Source organism: Chiloscyllium plagiosum, chromosome 23 (genome assembly GCF_004010195.1).
Source record: "Chiloscyllium plagiosum isolate BGI_BamShark_2017 chromosome 23, ASM401019v2, whole genome shotgun sequence".
Lineage (NCBI taxonomy): Eukaryota > Metazoa > Chordata > Chondrichthyes > Orectolobiformes > Hemiscylliidae > Chiloscyllium > Chiloscyllium plagiosum.
In genome coordinates this window covers 2,348,069-2,371,810 of record NC_057732.1, presented here as the reverse complement: position 1 = coordinate 2,371,810, position 23,742 = coordinate 2,348,069, and the positions used below count along the sequence as shown (strand labels likewise).

The following is a 23,742-nucleotide window of genomic DNA, read 5'->3' as shown; positions in this document are numbered from 1 at the left end:
TTCATGCAGAGGGTGGTACGTGTATGGAATGAGCTGCCAGAGGATGTGGTGGAGGCTGGTACAATTGCAATATTTAAGAGGCATCTGGATGGGTATATGAATAGGAAGGGTTTGGAGGGATATGGGCCAGGTGCTGGCAGGTGGGACTAGATTGGGTTGGGATATCTGGTCAGCATGGATGGGGTTTGACCGAAGGGTCTGTTTCCATGCTGTACATCTCTATGACTCTGACTCTGTGGAGACAAATCTGAGTTAACTTTTCGGGTCAAGTGATCCTTCCTCCGATCTGAAACGTCTCCATGGATGCCGATAGATCTGAGCTTTTCCAGCAATTTCTGTTTTTATTTTTGATTTGCAGCATCTGAGGGCTTTATGGAAGATTCAGGTAAAGATACAATATTTAAAAGACATCTGGACATGAATAGGAAAGATTTAAAGGGATGTGGGCCAAATGCAGTCAAATGGAACGAGTTTAGTTTGGGAAACTTGATCGGCATGGAGAAGTTGAACCTGGAATATGGGGCACAGTTCTTGTGGTATTATCACCAGTACTGGGGAAGATAGGATTGTTGCCCTTGGAACCGTCTAAAACTACTGCCTGCAACAGTAGACTCGCCAACTTTAACGGAATTTAAATGATCATTGGATAAACATATGGACGAAAATGGAATAGTGTAGATTGGATGGGCTTCAGATTTGTTTCACAGATCAGTGCAACATCAAGGGCTGAAGGGCCTGTACTGCTCTCTGTTGTATGTTCTCTGCTGAAACTCGTACTCAAGCCAACTAGAGAAGTGGAGAGAAATTTAAACCGAATACAGAGAAACCTCGATTGTCTGAATACCAATTATCTGAAAATTGGATTATCCAAAGGAGATCTGGAGGTTCCGATAGAAACATTACATCAAAGACGTGTTTCCAACAGTGATCACGTCTTTTGTTTACAGTAATTAAACAGGCACTGTATCCAAATGACTTTTTCTCCGCACACTTTCCCTGGAGTTCTACAGAGGGGTGTACCCTAAACAACATCCCCCTTCCCCAGATAATCTGACCAACATTGTCGTGTACAGGGCAGAGGTGGAACCTATCAAAAAGGTGCAGTAAAAAGATGTGTATGTGCGTGTGCTATTTGGAGACTTATCCCACAAAGGCGGCAGCAGCAGCAGTCATGTTGGTGTATAGTCTGGCTGCCCCGGAGAGGGGGCAGGGGTGGATGGGGGCGGGGGAAGGTGTTGGATGGGGTTAGGGGAGGGCGGGGAGCAATGTCGGACAGGCTCTGACTGTTCAACATCTGCCCTGTGAATGTTATTGTATAAGTGTTTGGACTGTTACTTTTATAATTGGAAAAAAAGACAGTTTATTTTATAACAGGCCATTTTAGCCAGACTCAAATTATTGGTACAGAGGCTGTTGAAAGTGTGCTTAGCATTGATGTATGTGCGTGCAAGCTTGCTTTCTGAATAGCTGAAATCCAGAACTTTGTACTTTCAACAACTTAAAAGCGTCTGTTCTATAAGTATATTTTGGATTAAGTTTAATGACTCAATACTGTAAATATGGGGAAAAAAACCATGACTGAGAAACCTTTACACAAGAAACTGATCTGTTCAAAGTTCTGGAGATGCATTATGCAGTAGATTTCTGTTTTCCTGTTGAAATGTTTTGAGTGAAGAGGATAATGGATTTGTCCATTTTTGACAAATTATTCATTTTAATTGTGCTTCTTCATTTTCTCATCTACAATGTCAGGCTGATGACACATACATGCAACTGAAGAAAAACCTGGAGTACCTCGATCTAAAGGTTGGACCCCGCAATTATCGCCTCTTCTGTTTCTCTGTTCTTTTATGCCCTCCTAATCCTTTTTATCACTAATATAGTTTTCTGTATTCCACACGTTCTATTTCTATTTGTTTCTCCCAATTACTGCCATTCATTTATCCAAGAATGTGTAATTCAGTTTATCAGTTCACTCACTGTGTTTTCATAATTCTGTACTGGTTTATCTCCTGACGTGCAATATTTTCCTGAGTACGTAAGTAATTCAAAGCATCAAATGAATCACACTTGTGGATCAGGTCCTAGTAGATTGGCACATTTGCTAATTCACAACTAGTTATATGTCCACAATTATCAACTGAATCACAGTTCTGTCATGTGTACTGTCAAATAGTTAATAGCAAGCTGTTTTAAATTTGAATTAATTTTCCAAGAAGGTGCTTGTGGAAATTGATAATTTAATTGTACGAGCCATGAATATTCTTCCATATTTTCACAAGTTAAAATTCTATAAAGGCATTTTTGTTCTTGAGTTAATGAGCTGTATTTGGAACTTAATTGAAATCATATTTGTTTAAGAGCAAGGTTTTTAGTTTTCTATTTTTGTGTTGGGAAAGATTGTAAAATTATAAAATACTACACATTTTGATTTGTTCAGAGACTCTGTTAAACTGCTTTCTGCATTACATTATTTTCGGACTATTTTAGCTGATACCACAAAGCCTTGACACTTTAGTCACATTAAATCCAGATTCCTTAGAAAAGAAAAGTGGGCGGCATGGTGGCACAGTGGTTAGCACTGCTGCCTCACAGCGCCAGAGACCTGGGTTCAATTCCCGCCTCAGGTGACTGACTGTGTGGAGTTTGCACGTTCTCCCCGTGTCTGCATGGGTTTTCTCCGGGTGCTCCGGTTTCCTCCCACAGTCCAAAGATGTGCAGGGTCAGGTGAATTGGCCATACTAAATTACACCGTAGTGTTAGGTAAGGTGTAAATGTAGGGGTATGGGTGGGTTTCGCTTCAGCGGGTCGGTGTGGACTTGTTGGGCCGAAGGGCCTGTTTTCACACTGTAATGTAATGTAATCTAATTTAAATCTATATATAGACTGGAAAAGAAGATGGGTGAACAGAACTTAAGTGAAGAATTCATAGAATGTTTTCAGAATTGTTTCTGAGAACACATTCCAGAGCTGACCAGAGATCAGGCTTGGTATTGTGTTTAATGAATAGCCTCATAGTAAAGCCAACCTGAGCTAATAACCAAAGTATATTATTGATTTTTACAGTCAGTTTGAAGGAGAGAAAGGTGTGTCTAAGACTATTATTTTAAATTTATTAAGGGAAATTATGAATGAATAAAAGCAGAGCTAGCTAAAGTGAATAGATCAATGGAGATGCAGTGGCAGACACTTAAGGAATTTCAGAATACACAATAGATAAATTCCAATGAGAAAGAAATATCCCAAGCAATAGACCGACCAGCTGTGGTTAATTTTAAAAAACGAGATAATATTAAAAGGAATATAATTGCACAATGATGGATAGCAGGACAGAAGATTGGATAATTATGAAGAACATCAAAGAATGATAAAAAGATTTCTTTTTCATTTATTAGCTAGATTAGCATTTATCGCCCATTTCTAATTGCCATGGGCAAAGTGGAGAAGATGGTGCGAGATGCTTTCTTAAACTACTGAATTACTTGTGGTGTGGGAATACCTGAGTACCGTTCGGGAGTTTTTGAATGTTGACCAAATGGCAGTGAAAGGATAACAATGTTTTTCCAAGTCAGGATGGCCTGTATGCTTTTGAGAGGAACTTGCAGGAGATGGTATTCCCATTCTAAAGGTGCTGTGGGAGAGGTCAGTGAATTGCTTCAGAACAAGAGGGAATCGATTACTGAAATGTGAACTTCATCCTCTTCGGAAATGGGATGGAAGTGTTTGGACATATCTACCTTGCAATGGTATAGTCAAAAAACATTCTCCAAGATTGTAGGGATAGTGAGGATAAAAGGTGACCAGCAATGATACATAGCACAATAATGTGGGGGCAGTACGGTCTCTGGTAATATTACATTGTTTAGCATGAATGGTCTGGGCATTAGAATCACATTCTTAGAAGTCCTAAGTTCTGATCAGTAATGGGCTTTGTGGACTGTTATCTTTATTTGGCAAGAATCATGGGATTCCTGACCATTGTTATCAGAAAAGACTCAAGGGGATAGTGTTGACTGGTGACTGGGGCTAAGTGATGAGAGGCATGAAAAGCTGAAGCCACCTGAAAGTGCATCAGTTCCCTGGATATTTTGTGCAGACCTGTAGTATTAAGCTTGTGTGGGCCAACATTGCATTAAAGCCCTTCCTTATTTTTGCAGATACTGTTGGTTTTTTTTGGCCAGGATACTCTTAACACCAGAAGAGTGCAATTAAACACACCTCACACCTGTGGGAAACATACAATGTCAGCAAACCTGACTGCCTTGGCTGCCTGCATCCAAGGGAGAGGTGCACAAATTCATGTACTTAAGCAAAAAACAAATGTTATCAGTCACCTCTCATATAAATTTTTAAAGCCTAACTGCAAAATTCCAGAATGACGCAACTTGAAACTATCCATTTGAATTAAAATTGAGGATTGCTGTTACCTTCAAGGCGCAGGCATTGGATTATCACACAGCCATTGCAACTGCAGGTGTTTGCCTCCTGTATTTGCAAGCTTCTGGATAACGTCCTCAGACCCACTGAAGTGCCTTCTGCATTGCTTACCAGTTGGAGATAGCTGCTATGATGCCTGTGATGCAATTTCGAGCACGTGGTCAGCAATATAGCCCTGGATGTCACACCCTTTCAGGTTGGTCCACAACCACTGTTGCTAATCCTGCATCCTACAGTGCTGGTTCCCCTTCAGCTGGCATTACGACCAGAATTAATGTCGGTTGATCTGTGCCAATCTGCTGTTGTTTCAGGACATCTGATAAGTCAATAGATTGAGGCAAGGGTCACATTTGACTCATCACTTACTCTAGTTTTGCAGAGTTCCACGCGAATCAGAGAGAAAACCCATCACTGGATTGGAGTCATGCCAGCATTAAGGAAAATGATTGATATTGTTGGAGGTCAGTCATCTCAGCTCCAGAAATTCCTGAGTCGATACTTTTTAATCAACCTATTCAGAGATGTTATTACACATCTCTGGAGCAGGTGGGACTTAAACCTGGGCCCCCAGCTCAGAGTTAGGGATACTACCACTGCACTAGAGCCCCTTAAGTTCCTCAGGGTGGTGTCCTAGCCCCAACCATCTTCAGCTGCTCCAATGACCTTCCCTCCACCATAAACTCAGAAGTGGGAATGTTCTCTGACTGCACAAAGTTCAGAACCATTTGTCATTCCTCAGATACTGAAGTAGTCCATGTTCAACTGTAGTAAGATCTTGATGATGCCAACAAATTTCAAAGAACAGCCGCACCATACAGGTGAAAAGCAGTGACCATCTCCAATAAAAGAGAACCTAATCATCACTTCTAGAAATTCAATGGGATCACCATCAGTTAATCTCCCAGCATCAATTCTAGAGGTTGCTTTCCGAAAGGCACAAATCAGGAATGTGATAAAAGAGTCTGTATTTGCCTGGATAAGTGGAGCCCCAATGACACTCAAGAAGCTTGACACCATCCAAGTCAAAGCAGCCCACTTGATTGGGACTACAAACATTCACTCCCACTAAGATCAACATTCAACATTGTGTAGCATCTATAAGATCCCTGCAAAATTTAACCACAGCTTCTTAGACAGCAACTTCCAAACCTATCACCACTACCAGCTAGAAGGACAAGAATACCATCACCTGCAATTTCCCCTCTGAACCACTCACCATCCTGACTTTGAACTCTATCACCATTCCTTCAGTATCACTGGGTCAAATATCTGGAACTATCTCCCTAATGGGACTGTGGGTCTACCAGCACCAAATGAAGTAGTTCAAGAACACAGTTCACCACCTTTAAGACAACTACAGATGGAGAATAAGCGCTGGCCTAGTCAGCAAAACCCATATCCCACCAGTAGAAAAATAAAAATATTCATAATTCTCTTTGAGGTTTGCCATCCAAACCTACTCCAAGCTGCCCCAGTTAGGTCCTTCACTGAGCAACGTTGCTCCCCTGGCCTCCTGCCTAACCGCATGGGGACTATAAAAAGGGACATTTTGCGTGGACCCAGAGAACAGTGCCTTATGACTAAATGTTCAGGTGTATGGAGATTTTGGCTGTGATACTTAAAGCCTGTTAGTGCACATTCCCAGTAATTATAATCAGCTTTCCTTCAGGGAGGCAGCAGAATTATTGTAATTTTGTCTTGGCAGGACCAACTCCAACAAACTGCCCACCTATTCCCATTTCTGCCTAGAGCTTCCAGTCTTTGATATGGTTACGCTGTGCCAATGAGTTACTTATAGATTCCATTCATCTCCATTCTTCCATGGTAATCATCTTGTGATGTTCGAGTTACGAATAAATCCACAATATATTGTGCCTCTAACTTCAAGGAATCTGGTTAAAATATGATATCATGTGCTTAGAAGTATTACTGACTATTTGGGATTGGAACCCAGTTGACCATGATTCTCTATCTACGTAATGGAATCAGTTATTCAAAATTTCCATTTTGAGTATGCCTTTTTGCTGCTTTCACTCCAGCCTGCCTTTTCAGCACAGCTACCCTCGCCCCCTTCAATTGTAATTCTATGCAAGCAATATTTAAAGCTGTAATTCCATAAGGATAGAGCAGCAAGTATTTACACTGAAGTCCAAGTAGTAAATGCCACCAGGTTGTATGTGGTTGGATATCTGAAGGAAGTCATTCTCTGTGGAGTAAAAATTATTTGGGAATAACCACTTAGTTTCTGTGAATTGTGCTTTTAATAAGACGCAACGTAAGACTTTATCCAGCCAGCAAGAATCTGATTGACTGCCACTTGAATACGTTCACCCATGGACCTCTTTTCATCTAGGACAACAAGATTCCATCCAGTGTTTCAGTTCTTCAGCTATTGGAATCATGAAGGACTTGACAGGTTTTGATTTTAAAATTTCCACAGGCAACAATAATGGGAGAACTAAAACTGAAAAGATGCATTAAGCTACAAGTGATAGAAGAAAATTAGCAGTTTAGAAAGGTTTTGTAGTAGAATTAGAGAATCTTGCAGCATGCCAAAGACATTTGACCCTTTCCTCTGTGCCAGTACCTTGAAAGGAGTGTATAATTTGTCCTGTACCATCAACATAACCTGCAAATTAATTATTTTCAAAGACACACTCTGTAAAAATAAATAAAAATTCTTAAGTCGCTAAACAGACAACTTTCCCATTTAAAGCATCCACTCAAAAATGTAAACTTACGATACATAGCATAGATTTCAAAATGACAAGAAAAAATAGAAAAAGGTATTACAGAAATATCTCCAAGTTTTTGTGTTGAAAATTAATGGTCATCGTGTATTGGTGAATTAACTCTTGGTAAATAATCAAAACCATTGTACAATTAAACTATCTGCCTTCATTACAAATGAATTCTTTTAACAATTTGTTCAATTTATTTGACTTGCTGCACTCTATTCATTTCAGTTTTAGGTTTCTTCAGTTTGTAGATGTAACAAAATATGTCATTGTACTTAAATAGTAGGAAGGTTCCCATGCAAACTGGACAAATTCTATCAGACTATAAAAAAAATCCCTCAGTTACCGAAGCGTTGCGAGCATTGGCTTATTAGCAAACAGCAATTCCAGAATCTTAGAACTGTTCCAGCACAGGAGCAAGCTGTTTCACAATAATTTCTGTGCTATCTGTAAAAACAATTTATCAAGTACCATACATCCACTTTCTCACAGTATCCCTGAACATCTTTTCTTTTCTGAAGGGTCTGTTTCCATGCTGTACATCTCTATGACTCTATAACAATCAATTCCTCTTGAACGTCTTGACTGAATTGGCCTCCACCATTCTGAGGTGGTACAATCTGATATTAACCACTTACTGTGGGCAGAGGTTTCTCCTCACCTTGTCATTGTATCTTTTGCTAGTTATCGTAAATCTTGTTCTTGGTTCTTCTATCTATGGGAAGTCTTTTTTTCCTATCTATTCTGCTCAGGCCACTCATTTTGAGCACCTTTATCAAGTCTCCTGTCAACACTCTGTTCTCCAATTAAAATAGTCACAGCTTCTCCAATTTGTGTAATTCAAAACTCCCATCCTTGAAATTATTCTGGTGAATTTTTTTGTACACACACTCCAATAACTTCATAGCCTTCTTCAAATGTAGAACTCACAACCAGGCACATCACTCCTGTTGACACCAGACTGGTGTCTATACAAGTATGACATTATTTCCTTGCTTTTATAACCTATGCACCTATAAACAAAAATATCTTTGTCAATTTGTTTTATTACTCTATACAAAGCAATGAGTTGTTCCACACTGGCAAGATGTTATGGAGTCCTAAAACAAAAGGTCATAATCTCAACCTGAAAAGTTGCAAATGGTTGAAGAAAAATCAACATGTGACAAGGGAGGATTTTTTTTTGATTGCAGGTTGAGGAAGGGGCAGAGGAGAGAAGAGGTAGTATGAATGAAGTTTCAATTTAAAGAAAATGAAAACTTAGGCAGATTTTCTTCCCGCTAAGATCTTACAATCCTTTTTCACTAATGTTTATGCATTAATGGTTGGAAAAAAGGGTAAAAAATTTGCAACATTCTTTTCATTAAAAAGGAAGGTATGGGTCCTGGAAGTCTTGAATAATCTGCAGGAAAAAGAGGGGAATGGCAAAATGACTCCATCGCAATAGGAACCTACAATTTTCAAACTGATTTTGGATTTTCTTCAAATTATTCTTAAATATCTACTCTAGTGAAGGAAACACACAAATTCTCCTCCATTCACCTGTAAAAGGAGAAAAAATAGAATTAATGTTTTAGGTCATATTGCTAGAAGTGAAACGAATACAATCATGTTAAAGGAATGATGAAGCAAGTGCACAGGCAAGGAAAGTGAGGAGGGGGAGGCACAGCTGACCTGAGTAGGGAATTAAAAGGGAAGGTCTGTGATAGTCTGGTAGAAGGCAAGCTCAAATGCCAAAGTGTGGTGCAAGGCAAAAAGGTGATGGTACACTAATGACAAAGAAACAGAAGATGAAACTTGTGGAGATGTAAATAAATGGACAAGTAACGAATCCAAAGCTTTTGAAAGATTTGGGGGCGGCAGGGTGGTTATGATCTAATTCAATGTTGACTCTGGCATGCTGCATTCAATTGACAAATGAGCTACTGATCCTCAAGCTTATGTTATGCTTCACTGCAACAATGTAGGCTGCTAAGTTCAGTGCAAAAGTGGGGCAATTAAAATTTCAGGTAATCAGATATTCTAGAAAATGGTCAGAAGAGTTAGAGGTCTACATCACAGAAACAGGCCCATTGCATTTACACTGGTCAAGAACAACTATTTTAATCTCATTTTCCAACACTGGCCCATAGCCTTCTTTGCTTTGGCATCATAAGTGAACTTCTAAATACTTCGTAAATGTTACAAGTGCTTCTGCCTCTACTATCCTTTCAGGCAATGAGTTCCAGATTGAACCACCTTCTGGATGTACAAGATTTTTCTCACATCTCCTCTAAACTTTCCACCACTTCTCTTAAAGCCATGCCCTTGGATGCCTCCATCAAGGGAAAGGTTTTCTCTGTCGACCCTATCTATGACCCTCAATTTTATACATCACAATCATGTTCCCAAGTCAATCTTCTCAGCTCTAAAGAAAACAATCACAGTCTATCCAATCTCTCTTCATAACAAATTCTCCAACCCAGGCAACATCCTGGTAAATCTCTTCTGCACTTTCTCCAGTGCTATCACATGTCTCTTATAATGTGGATTCCAGAACTCTGCACAATACTCTAACTGTGGTTTAGCCATGCCATACACTTGCAGCATAAGCTCCCTGCTTTTAAACTCTGTGTCTTGACTAATAAAGACAAGCATACTATATGCCTTCTTAATCATTTTATCCACCAGTCCTTACACCTTAAAGTGCTGGTATACTTGCACATCTAGGACCCTCTGATTTCCAGAGTCCTACTGATCATCATGTATACCCTTGCATTGTTTGTCAATAGACAATAGGTGCAGGAGTAGGCCATTCGGCCCTTCAGGTCTGCATCACCATTCATTATGATCATGGCTAATCATCCACAATCAGTATCTTGTTCCTGCCTTATCCCATAACCCTTGATTCCACTATCTTGAAGAGCTCTATCCATCTCTTTCTTGAAAGCATCCAGAAACTTGGCCTGCACAGCCTTCTGGGGTAGAGCATTCCACATATCCACCACTCTCTGGGTGAAGAAGTTTCTCCTCAACTCTGTTCTAAATGGCCTACCCCTTATTTTTAAACTGGACTCGTCCACCAGTGGGAACATGCTTCCTGTCTCCAGAGTGTCCAATCCTTTAATAATCTTATACATCTCAATCAGATCCCCTCTCATCCTTCTAAATTCAAGTGTATACAAGCCCATGTGCTCCAATCTTTCAACATATGATGGTCCCGCCATTCTGGGAATTGACATCGTGAACCTACGCTGCACTTCCTCAATAGCCAGAATGTCTTTCCTCAAATTGACTGCACACAATACTCCAGCTGCGGTCTCACTAGAGCCCTGTACAGCTGCAGAAGGACCTCTTTGCTCCTATACTAAATTTCTCTTGTTATGATGGCCAGCATGCCATTAGCTTTCTTCACTTCCTGCTGTACCTGCATTCTTGCTTTCATTGACTGATGCATAAGAACTCTAGATCTCGTTGTACTTCGCCTTTACCTAACCGGACTCCATTTAGATAGTAATCTGCCTTCCTCTTCTTGCCAAAGTGAATAACCACACATTTATCCACATTAAACTGCATCAGCCATGCATCCGTCCACTCACCTAGCCTGTCCAAGATATCCTGCATACTCATAACATTCTCCTCACATTTCACCCTGCCACCCAACTTTGTGTCATCAGCAAATTTGCTATCATTACTTTTAATACCTTCATCTATATCATTAATGTAGATTGTAAACAGCTGCAGTCCCAGCACCGAACCTTGTGGTACCCCACTGCCATTCCAAATGGGACACATTTATCACTACTCTTTGCTTCCTGTCAGCCAGCCAATTTTCAATCCAAGTCAGTATTTTGCCCCTAATACCATGTGCCCTAATTTTGCTCACATATCTCCGATGTGGGACTTTATCCAAGGCTTTCTGAAAGTCCAGGTACAGTACATCCACTGGGTCTCCCTTGTCAATCTTCATTGTTATGTCCTCAAAAAATTCTAGAATATTAGTCAAGCACTATTTCCTCTTTGTAAATCCATGCTGACTCTGACCTATCAAGTTACTGCTATCCAAATGAGTCATAATTTCATCTTTTATAAGTGACTTCAGCATCTTTCCCACCAGGCTAACCGGTCTATAATTCCCTGTTTTCTCTCTCCCTCCCTTCTTGAAACATGGGACAACATTAGCCAACCTCCAGTCCGCAGGAACTGATCCTGAATCTATATTGAAAAATGATACCAATGCGTCCATGATTTCTAGAGCCACCTCCTTAAGTACCCTGGGATACAGACCAACAGGTCCCAGGGACGTATCAGCCTTCAGACCTAACAGTCTATCCAACACCATTTCCTGCTTAATACAAATTCCCTTCAGTTCATCCATTACCCTAGGTCCTTCAGCCACTATTACATCTGGGACATTGCTTGTATCTTCCCCGTGAAGACAGATCCAAAGTACATATTCAACTCTTTTGCCATTTCCTTGCTCCCCATAATAAGTTCACCCGTTTCAGTCTTCAAGGGCCCAATTTTAGTCTTAATTTTTTTCCCACTACCTAAAAAAGCTTTTACTATTCTCCTTTATATTTTTGGCCAGTTTGCCTTCGTACCTCATTTTTTCTCCATGTATTGCCTTTTTAGTTATCCTCTGTTGCTTTTTAAATGTTTCCCAATCCTCTGGCTTCCCACTCATCTTTGCTATGTCATACTTCCTCTTTTTTATCTTTATACAGTCCTTAACTTCTCTCGTCAGCCACGGCTGCCACTGCCTCCCCTTAGGATCTTTCTTCCTCTTTGGAATGAAGTGATCCTGCACCTTCTGCATAATACCCAGAAATACCTGCCATTGTTGTTCCACTGCCATCCCTGCTAGAGTACTGAACCATTGAACTTTGGCCAGCTCCTCCCTCAGAGCTCCATAGTTCCGTTTGTTCAACTGCAATACTGACACTTCTGATTCTCCCTTCTCCCTCTCAAATTGCAGATTAAAATATTATGGTCATTACCTCCTAATGGCTCCTTTACTTTGAGGTCCCTGATCCAATCCGGTTCGTTGCACAACACCAGATCCAGATCCAGATCCAGGCTCTGCCCAAGTGCATCATCTCATGTTTGATTTCCCTCATGTAGGGTAGACTATATTGAGAGCAAGGATAAAATTATAGGATAAGTGGAATTTGATCATAACTCGCAGAGAAAGGGGTCAAGGTCATTGAGATGTACAGCACAGAAACAGACCCTTCGGTCCAACTCGACCATGTTGACGATATCCCAAATTAAATGGAGGGCCCATATCCCTCCAAACCCTTCCTATTTGATTACCCTTTTAAATGTTGCAATTGTGCCAGCTTCCACCACTTCCTCTGGCAGCTCATTCCATACACACATCACCCTCTGCGTGAAGATGTTGCCCCTTAGGTATCTTTTATATCTTCCCTCTCTCACCCTAAACCTTCGCCCCTCCAGCTCTGGACCACCACCACCACCAGCTCCAATCCCCCCCCCAACCATCCCAGGAAAAAGATCTCATCTATTTACCCTATCCATGCCCTTCAGAATAGCCATGACTGAGGAGCTTGTCACCCAGAGTGGACTGAATTTAAATGGAAGATGCATTGATAGTACTGGCATGGGAAGTGGTGTGTGATTGAGAAAGTTAGCGTAGTAAAATGCAGGAAACTTCTTAAAGGAATTAGGGTAGGAAGCAATGTAGTCAACTTGGCTGTGGGAGTCAACAAGCTAATTTTAACCAATCTTTGTCAATGACTGCAGCAATGCTTTAGTTTCAGAAATTGAGTGGTTACATAATAGGACACAAAAAACTATGATCAGTTAAAACAAGGAATGCACTGTAATATTTATACTTTCCAAAAATAGTACTGTCAGTCAGAAATAGCACAGCAGTTTTAGTTAGATATACACATCTCTGCCTGGAATCATTTTGATGAGCAGTAGTGGTCCAATGTACAATGTTACCAATGAATCTGTTTCCTTTTCCTTCTTACAAAATTCCAATTAAAATCAAGTCACAAGCAACACAAAATACAAGTAAACAATTTTTCAACATGCCATCATCACAGTTCACAAATAAAATTAAACATACAAAATATCCTTAATACTGTTAAATAACAAACTATGTAAATTTATGAAAATGATAGGACCCTGAATAAGTTTACAGTAAAAAGTCCAGGAAAAATGTCATCAATGATTATTTGCATTTGCTACAAATCTGATTTTTTAACAATTATATATTAACAGTAATCCTAAAATGTAGATCCACTAAAACCATTATTTGTAAAGGCAAACATACATACAAATACTGTTAACAAAAGCCTACTTATGACACTCATTGAGATACATAAGTTTTGTAGTGAAGTAATTATAAAATGATGCAGAAATAACAGCAGAGATCAGATACAAAATTAAACCCTCTGAATTCCCATGTCTTCATAAAGTGACATGGAAAAATAGGTGCAAAGAATTTGCTAATATTTAATAATGAAATGACATATTTGATGATGATTTCTTTAAACATTTTTTAAAACACTAATCAGTTTCCCTGCTGGTCACAAAATTTCAAAACAAAATTTAAATATTCTATTGTATGAGCTCAGAGGGTGCAAGATTCCTCAACACAATCAATTTTTTAAATGTGAAGCTCTGCAGATATTTAAATATTCAAGAGCATTTGGAATTAAATGTAACAGTAAAATCTGCAAAATGCTGGAAATAGTTATAAGAAACAGATGCATTCACATGCTATAAGCCACTCACATTTTCCGCTATACCACCATGATGTGGTTAATGGACAGTAGTCATTTAGCAGCAATGATTCCCAATAAATAAGCATTTTGTTTCCAGTACTGCACAAAACTGCAGCTGAAGTTACAGCAGCAGCTGTAACTACCGGCTATAAAACAGCAGAGGTGAAACAATAAAACTATTTTTTGTATGTGTATGTATATATATATGCATACACATATATTATACATGTATATACACATAATACACACACACAAAAATGTCTCAATGTGATTTGTGAATATAAAACAATCGACACATCATAATAAAAGACTATATTGCAAGGGCAGTAAAGGAGACATGTTGATATTCAAGTTCTGATCCACGCTAAATTATGGAAATTGCTGTCTTCAAAATCCTGGGTAACTGCGATGTAAAATGGCAAGCCAGTGGAACTCAAGTCTGCAATTTTGCAAGATAGTCTAGAACAGCATGCTCTGTCTTCTGTTTTTTCCATGTGCTATAAAATAAAGTAGGATGCATTAACAACAACTTCATGGCAATCAAGTTATTGTGCAGCAGCCACGTTGTTGCAACATCAATACTTAAGATGCACGAGAATGAATCTTAAAGGACAATATTTGATAACACGTACAAAGATATTCACATATTGGATTGCTTTGAACCCACAAACCCATGAAATTAGCTTTATTTAAAGTATTAAGCATTGAAAAATTCCTAAGAAGCATGAGCTTTTAGTAAAAAAAAATTTGCAGTGTATTATAACAATTATTTTCTCCGAACTTTGAAAGGAATTTGGAAGTAAGTTGAAAAATAATTTTTCTGAACAAGACAAAAACAACAAAGCAGCCTACTTGACTGGCACCCCATCCATCAGCTTCCACATATACTCACCCATCGCGGAAAAAGTACATACAATCTACAAGATGTACTGCAGCAACTAATCACGGCTCCTTCAACAGCATCTTCCAAACACATCCCCTCTCTCTACGAGGACAAAAGGTTGTGGATGCATGGGAACAACAACACCTACAAGATTCTCTCCAAGCCACCCACTATCCTGACCAAACTCATTCCTTCACTGTCAATGGGTCAAAATCCTGGAGCTTACTTCTCAACAACAAAGTGGGTATATTTACACCTGTTTGACTTCAGTGACTCAAGAAGGTTGCTCACCAGCTCTTCAAGAGCAATTTGAGATGGGCATTGAATGTTGCCGAGCCAGTGGTGAGAGTTCATTTTTAAGGATCCATTATTGCAGAATATGTGCAAGTACATGGTAAAGTCGGTGTGGCTTTATCAAGGGAAGGTAATGTCTGTTAGAATTCTTTGAGAACATAACTTAGACAAATGATAGCCAGTGGGTGTGATCAATTTGGATTTCCAAAAGACCTTTGACAAGGTGCCGCACAGGAGGCTGCTAAATAAGACAGAAGCCCAAGCTGTTAGGGGCAAGATACTGGCATGGAGAGAGCATTTGCTTATTGGCAGAATACAGATAGTGGGGATAAAGAGGTATTGTTCAGAACAAGACTAGTGGGGTTCCATAGGGATCAGTACTGGAGCTATAAAAATTCATGGACCAAAGGCACTGTTGCTAAGGACAGGCTAGGAGAGTGGGCAAAGAAGTGGCAGATGGAATTATGAACTTTGATAGGAAGACTAGAGGCATAGGCTACTTTCTAAATGGGGAAAGGCTTCAGAAATCTGAAGCAAAAAAAGGGACTTGGCAGTCTTAGTTTAGGATTCTCTTAAGGTTAACATGCAGGTTTGGTTGGCAGTTAGGAAGAAAATGTAACGTTATCTTTGATTTCAAGAGGCCTGGAATACAAGAGCAGAGATATACTGCTGAGGTTACATATTTGGAATATTGAGAGCAATTTTTGGACACCATATCTAAGGAAGGAATGCTGAAATTGGAAAGGATCCAGAGGAGATTTACAAGAACGATCCAGGAATGAAAGGCTCATCATTTGAGGTGTAGTTGAGGATTCTGGGTGAGTACTCAATGGCGTTTAGAAGGATAAGGGGTGATATCATTGAAATTTACAGAATATTGAGGGGCCTGGATAGAGTGAACATGGAGATGATGTTTTCAATAGTAGCAGATACGAGGACCTGAAGACACAGCATCACAGTATAGGGACGACTGTTTGGAATTCAGATGAGGAGGAATTTCCTCAGCTAGAGGGTAGTGAATCTGTGGAACTCATTGCTGCAGAATTTGTGTAAGCCAATTCTTTTAAGAATATTTAAGACAGAGAGGGGATACTAAAACAGGGTCTTGATTAATAGGGCATCAAGGGCTATGGGGAGAAGTCAACAGAATGGAGTTGAGAAACATATCAGCCATGATTGAATGGTTGAGCAATTCGATGGGCAAAATGGACTAATTTGGCTTCTGTATCTTACGGAACACAATGCAGGACAATATAAAATAGCCATTTTTGAATACAAGAAAATGTTCACGTCAGATCTTTAAAATTGATATTAATATGAACGAGATTCCATTCTGGTGTGTAAGTACAAGTGGTCGTAAGTCAGATGTTTGTAAATCAGGAACCTCTTGTAATCTGTGTCTGCAGCAAGCCTCTTCTCAGTCAAAACAAGGCACAGTGGCTCAGTGGTTAGCATTGTTGACTCTCAGCACCAGGAGACCAGATTCGATTCCAGCCTCGGACGACTGTCTGTGTGGACTTTGCACATTCTCCCAGTGTCTGCAAATGTTTCCTCCAGGTGCTCTGGTTTCCTCCCACAGTCCAAAGATGTGCATGTAAGGTGAATTGGCCATGCTAAATTGTTGATAGTATTCAGAGATGTGTAGGTTAGATGCAGTAGTCATGGAAAATATAGGGTTGTAGGGGAATGAGTTTGGATGGGATATTCTTCGGAGGATTGGTGTGGACTTGTTGGGCCAAATGGCCTATTTCCACACTGTAGGGATTTGATGGTATTCTACGTTAATTGTCAGTCAGAGATGTGTCACTGCTGCAACCCTATTCTTAATTTCTTGTACCAGTGCTTACTACTGACAGGCTTCCCAAGGGTCTGGTGCACTTTAAGACCATAAGAAAGAGGAACAGGCGTAGGCTGTTTGACCCCTTGAGCCTGTCCCGCCATTCAAAAGGATCAGTCATTCATGTTCACTTTCCTGAATTTTCTTCATAACCCTTAATTTGCCTACTCTGCCCCCACAGCTCTCTGTGGCCAGGAGTTCCAAAGATTCTCAATCCTCTGACAGAAGAAATTCTCCTCATTTCAGTCTTAAGTTGGAACCCCTTTATTGAGACTCCCCCCATGGGAAACATCCTCTCAATATCTACCCTGTCAAATCCCTTTAGAACCCTATACAATTCAACCAATAAGAAGAATTCTATTAAACTGGGAAAGGTTTACAAGGACACTACCAAGACTTGAGGTAGGCTGGAGTGTGACTTTTATCTCCTGGAGTGCAACAGGTTGAGAGGTGACCTTATAGAGGTTCATAAAATCATGAGGTACAGATAAGGTGAATAGCTAAGGTCTTTTCCCCAGGGTATGGGAGTCCAAATCAAAAGGGTTTAAGATGAGAGGGGAAAAATTTAAAAGGGACCTTTGGGGAAACTTTTTTCTCTCAGAGAATGGTGCACATATGGAATGAACTGCCAGAGGAAGTTCAACATTTAAAAGACATTTGGACAGGTACATGAACAGTAAAAGGTTTAGAAGGATATGGGGCAAATGGGACTAGTTCAGTTTAGGAAACCTGGTCAGATTTGGATGAGTTGGACAAAAGTGTCTGTTTCTGTGTTGTATGATTCTATGACTCTATACTGCACAGATGTCAAGCTCCTCAACCAGCTGAAGGCCACAACCAAGAGAACTATCATGCTGTGGTAGAACTATCATGAGCTAACAATGCACAAGTTAGTGCTGAATCTGCAGAACTACAACAGATGTTTGAAATTCACTGAAGTGTTTGAGAATGCAAGGAGAACTGAATGGCTGGAGACCCAATTCTCTACCAACCCGCACCAAATGTCTCAAACACCTTCAACAGAGATTCATGTAGTAGTTCTGGAAAATCTCTCTCAGATTTATATCTTGGAAGTCATCTCTCCTAAAAAGCTAAAACTGATTTAAGTACGCTCTTGAATCCAATTTGCCAGCTCACTCCACAATAATTTAGGTACTTGAGTTTGAGAATTGTACCATCAGACCCAACATTAAACTCAATGTCGGTTAGGTGGTGGTTAACTCAAGCTTTTCTATACTGCTGAAGCTTGATTAACTTATACGCACTATATTAATGTTCTAGACATCATTAATACTGAATTAAAATAATGAGACAGGTGTGAAGACACAAGAACAAATGTGTAAGTTCTCCAAAACAGACATATCAAAGATAGTGACTATGATAATATCACATCAGAGCTGAAAAATGTGTTGCTGGAAAAGCGCAGCAGGTCAGGCAGCATCCAAGGAGCAGGAGAATTGATGTTTCGGGCATAAGCCCTTCTTTAGGAATGAGGAGGATGTGCCAAGCAGGCTAAGAAGAGCTTATGCCCGAAACGTCGATTCTCCTGCTCCTTGGATGCTGCCTGACCTGTTGCGCTTTTCCAGCAACACGTTTTTCAGCTCTGATCTCCAGCATCTGCAGTCCTCACTTTCTCCATAATGTCACATCATCAGAGGTAAAGGGAACATGGGGTCAGAATGCATGGAGTAAGACTCACCAAATAGATACTCTTCTTCAGAGCTACAGCATGGAGTGTGATCACAAAAGGTCAAAGGAAACATTTCAAAGACAATCTTAAAGATTCCATTAAGTCTACTCTACTAACATCAAAGCAGGGGAACAGATGCTAAGGGCAACCAAAACTGTCAATTCATCAAAAAAAGACCAAGACTTTCTGCAAGACTCTATAGGCTGACAATCAATGTCCTCACTGTGCAAGAACCTGCAAGGTAAAGATATGGCTCAAAAGATATCTGTGAGCCCACAGCCAATACTGACATCTGACTTCAGCCATGCATAAAGGACCAATTCTATACAAGGGATTGCTAACAGATCAGTCCATGCCTACATTTGGGCTTGAGTCGATAAATAGCACATGAAAGGGGTAAAGGATAATAAAAAGTTTTGAATATCTCAAATAGTCTACTTACAGTTAGAAGGTATGAACGTTATGCCTTGATTAAATAATGGTATCTACAACTCTGACTATGATTGATTAATATAGTTATGTGTACTAACTCAAAATGTAAGATAAAATGAACACTGTCGAAGAGAAGTAAGAGTGTGTAAATTTTTCACCAGAACTCTATAATCTGTAAGAATCGTATAAAACCATTGTTTCACGTATACTGAAGAGTCATGCATCATCTTTGATGGGTAGACCTCCATGCATGCATAAGCATTTGGACAAAAATAACCAAGTCTCATTTGGTCTTTGAGAGATCAAAGGATTAAAACATTTCTCTTTCAGCATGTAACATTTGAACCGCATAAGTACTCGGCAATGACCATCTCTAACAAGATGTCACAAAAACTGAAATTGCTGTAAAAGCTCAGCAGGTCTGGCAGCATCTGTGGAGAAAAATCTGAGTTAATATTCTGGGTCAAACAACCCTTCCTCGGAACAATTCAGAGACTGAGAATTCTGCTTTCTCAAAAGAGGACCACCACCTAAAAGGACAGTAGCATATAGAATATAGTCCCTTTGCCTGAATGAGTTCATCACTAGTAACACTGTCAAAACTCAATACCTTCCAAGGCAAAGCAGTCTATTTGACTGACAAACCACCTACAACATTAACTACTTCCAGTTTCCAAACTGGCAAACAGTGGCAGCTATGTGTGCAAATTATTAGATGTATTACAGTGCCAAATCCTTTCAAATGCATAAACCAAACCTGCATCATCTACCACCTAGCTGAATCAGTTTAACAGGGACATGGAAACACCACCATTAGCCCCCAATATCAACATGATCCGGACTGATCTTGCCTGCAGCAAGACCTGCACAAAATCCATGTTGGCTGACAGTAACATTTGTGTCACCCAATAGCAGTGACCACCTACAGCAAGAGAGTGAACTGAACTGTTACCGTTCAACAGTCAATAGCATAGCTATCACTGAATCCCCCATTATCAACATTCCAGGTTTTACCACTGACCAGGATCTGAACTGGATAAGGCATATAAATGCTGTGGCATGTCAGAGACTAGTAATCCTGCAGCGAAGAAGTCATCTCCTGACTCCCCAAGCTTGTCCACCATTTACAAGGTGCAAGTCAAGAGTGTGATGGAATATGCTTCACTTGCCTGGATCAGTGCAGCTCCAACAAAACGGAAGCAGCTTAGACACCATCCAGGACAATCAGCCTGCTTGATTAACATCACATCATCAAACATTCAGTCCCTTCACCACTGATGCTCAGTAATGGCAATGTGAACTGTCTACAAGATGCACTGTAGATATTTACCAAGACTCGTTAGACAACTGTTTCCAAAGCCACGGCAGAAATTACATGGGAACAACAACATTTACAAGTTCCACTCCAAACCACTCATCAATTCTGATTTGGAAATAGTTCTGGCATTCCCCCGCTTAATGGTATTGTATGTCTACCCATAGCAGATGGACTGCAACAGCTCAACAAGGCAGCTCATCATCATCTTCTCTAGGATAACTAGGGATGGGTATTACATGTTGGCCGAGCCAGCAGTGCCTACATTCTATTACTGATAAGAAAAATTACCATTTCTTTCCGGTCAACATTTGAAATTTCCCTGTATGACTATACCACATGGATTGCTATGGTTTAAGACAGTGGCAAACTACCATTTTCACAAGGATAATTAGAAATGGGCTGAAGTGCGTCTACATTAATGCAAGAAATGTCAGGAATAATGTGGAGAAGCTGGTGTTAGACTTGTGATAACCACCTGATGAAGGAGCAGTGCTCTGAAAGCTAGTACTTCCAAATAAACCTGTTGGATTATGACCTGGTGTTTTGTGATTTTTAACTTTGCCAAGAATAAGAGTGAAGAACTTACAGCACGGATCAGTACTTGGAGCTACGAAGTTATGACCATTACGGCGACTTGGATATCACAGGGGCAGGAATGTACGTCGGATGTTATGGGGTTTAGATGTTTCAAATGGAATAGGAAGGGAGGCAAAAGAGGTGGGAGAGTGGCATTGCTAACCAGTGATAGGATAATAGCTGCAGAAAGGGAGGTCATCAAAGAGGGTTTGTCCACTGAGTCAGTATGGGTGGAAGTCAGAAACAGGAAAGGAGCAGTCACTTTATTGGGCATTTTCGATATACCCTCCCAATAGCAACAGAGTCACGGAGGAGCAAACTGGGAAGCAGACTTTGGAAAGGTGCAGAAGTAACAGGGTTGTTGTCATGGGTGACTTCAACTTCCCTAATATTGATCGGAACCTCCTGCATACAAATAGTTTGGATGGAGCAGATTTTGTCAGGTGGGTTTTTGTCAGCAAGGATTCCTAACTCAATATGTAGATAGGCATATACATTCACGTGAACATCAACTAGCCACAAACTGACATGATTCTCTCACACTAGTATCCTTACATACAGATAAGGAAGGACACCACTTCGACTGGGACAACACATTCAACCTAGGACAAGCCAAACACAGACACGCACGAGAATTCCTAGAAGCATTGCATTCCGACTGGAACTCTATCAACAAACACATTGACTTGGATCCCGTTTACCACCCCCTTAGAAAATAGGAAATGGCATCACCACAGGAAATTATATCACCAACCAAAGAAACCCAAATATATAAATAGAAAGCAGGAAACATCAGCAGTGCTTCATCCGGAGGCTCACTGAAGAGGTTACCTAGTATGGTGACGAAACGTCTGAAAAAAAAAGACAAATTCCAGCTCAGGGAGCAAACCTACATCCAGAACCTCAACCTGAGCTACAAATCTTCTCAAAGCTTGCGAGTAGTGGAATAATTGTACATGGATTTTAGCAAGGCATTTGATAAAGTTCCTATGGTAGGCTCGTTCAGAAAGTAAGGAGGCTGATAAGTGAGATACTGGGAAATTTGGCTTCTGGATACAGAATTGGCTGGCCCATAGAAGACAGAGGGTGGTAGTAGATGGAAGGTATTCAGTCTGGACCTTGGTGACTAGTGGTGTTCTTGAGGGATCTGTTCTGGGACATCTGCTCTTTGTCATTTTTATAAATGACTTGGATGAGGAAGTGGAAAGGTAGTAAGTTTGCTGATGATACGAAAGTTGATGGAGTTATGAATAGTGTGGAGGGCTGTTATAGGTTGTAATGGCATATTGTGAGAATGCAGAGCTGGGCTGAGAAGTGGAGATGGGGTGCAACCTGGAAAAATGTATAATGATTCATTTTGGAAGGCTGAAATTGATAGCAGGTTACTGGGTTAAAGGCACGATTCTTGGCAGTTTGGAGGAACAGAGGGGTCTTGCCACCCAAGTTGATAGGGTTGTTAAGAATGTGTATGGTATAGGCTTTCACTAGCAGGGGGATTGAGTTTAAGAGCAGTGATGTTATGCTGCAACTCTATAAAGCCCTGGTTAGACCACACTTGGAATACTGCGCTCAGTTCTGGTTGCCTCATTATAGGAAGGATGTGGAAGCTTTAGAGAGAGTGCAGAGGAGATCTACCAGGATGCAGCCTGAACTAGAGGACATATGTTATGTTGAGGAAGCTAGGGCTTTTCTCATTGGAGTGAAGAAGGATGGGAGGTGGCTTGACAGAGGTGTACAAGATGATGAGAGGCTTAGATAGAGGAGATAGCCAGATAGTCATTTCTGCCTTGGGAACAAGTATCACGAGGGGGTAGGTTCTTTACACAGAGATTGATGGATGCGTGGAATGCACTGTCAGCAGTGGTAGTTGAGTCAGATACATTAGGGACATTTAGGCAACTCTTGCATAGGCATATGGATGATAGTAAAATGTAGAGCTTGTAGGTTAGTTTGATCTTGGAGTAGGATAATAGCTCAACAGATCATCAAGGGCCAAAGAGCCTGTACTGTTCTATATAAATGCTGACTTTCTAATGATACCAAAATCACACAAGAGAGAAGACAGCTAAAAGGTTACCCTTCATTTTAAGTAAATGCTATCTTGGAACATTACAATGGTGGGAGGGGAAAAAAGGGTGAGTAATAGTTATTGTTTGTTGACAGAAAATAGCTTAATAGAAAATGTTTTTTAAAAAGTCACATCTTCTTACTGCAATATATAGGTGACTAGCTGTTTGCATACGGCACCAATATGAAAATAGGAGCAGATTGGTTACCTGCGTAAAAGTGGGTACATGAGGTTCTGCAACTTTTAAAAAGTATTATTTCAGTTCGGTAACTCATAAATCCTACCTGTGTCTGGATATGAGGTGGTTCTGTAGCCAGGATCCTTTTGCAACTGAATTTCATTTAGTGAAAAAACTGAGGCACCTAGTATAAATGAGATAAAGAAAAAAATCTTTTAGTCTCACAGTGCTCATCTAAGGACAGAAGTATCAGAGATTATTATACCTGTACAATGCAACAATGTGGTAATCTGACTCATAACAGAACTAGGAAAAAAAGTTAAAGTCAAGAAATTACAGTCATTAAATTAAAGTACAGCATATGTCTTATTAACTAGCACCTATGGGCCCAGGAATGTGCTGGCTAATCAAATATTCTGATAATCAATTGGTAAGCATAACCGCAGTAAATCCTGACCAAATGAAACTTCAAGATATCAACAGCCTTAAAAAAAATGTAAAAACATCAATACACCTCCTAAACTTAATGTAAAAAAACACAGTAATAGAAACAC

The 23,742-nt window shown here is 40.1% G+C and overlaps 1 protein-coding gene across 7 annotated transcripts in view; it reads right to left on the bottom strand.

The window, feature by feature from the left end:
• Positions 1-12,976: 12,976 nt before the first annotated feature.
• cdk17 (cyclin-dependent kinase 17) overlaps positions 12,977-23,742 on the bottom strand; it is a 227,635-nt gene continuing 216,869 nt past the window's right edge. For all 7 annotated transcript variants that reach the window (XM_043713285.1, XM_043713286.1, XM_043713284.1 and 4 more), the window contains 2 exons: positions 23,295-23,372; positions 12,977-14,409 (listed from right to left, as the gene is read on the bottom strand). In XM_043713285.1, coding sequence (XP_043569220.1) covers positions 14,372-14,409; positions 23,295-23,372 — 116 coding nt within the window. In that variant the 3' untranslated portion in view covers positions 12,977-14,371. The remainder of the gene's footprint in view (positions 14,410-23,294; positions 23,373-23,742) is intronic.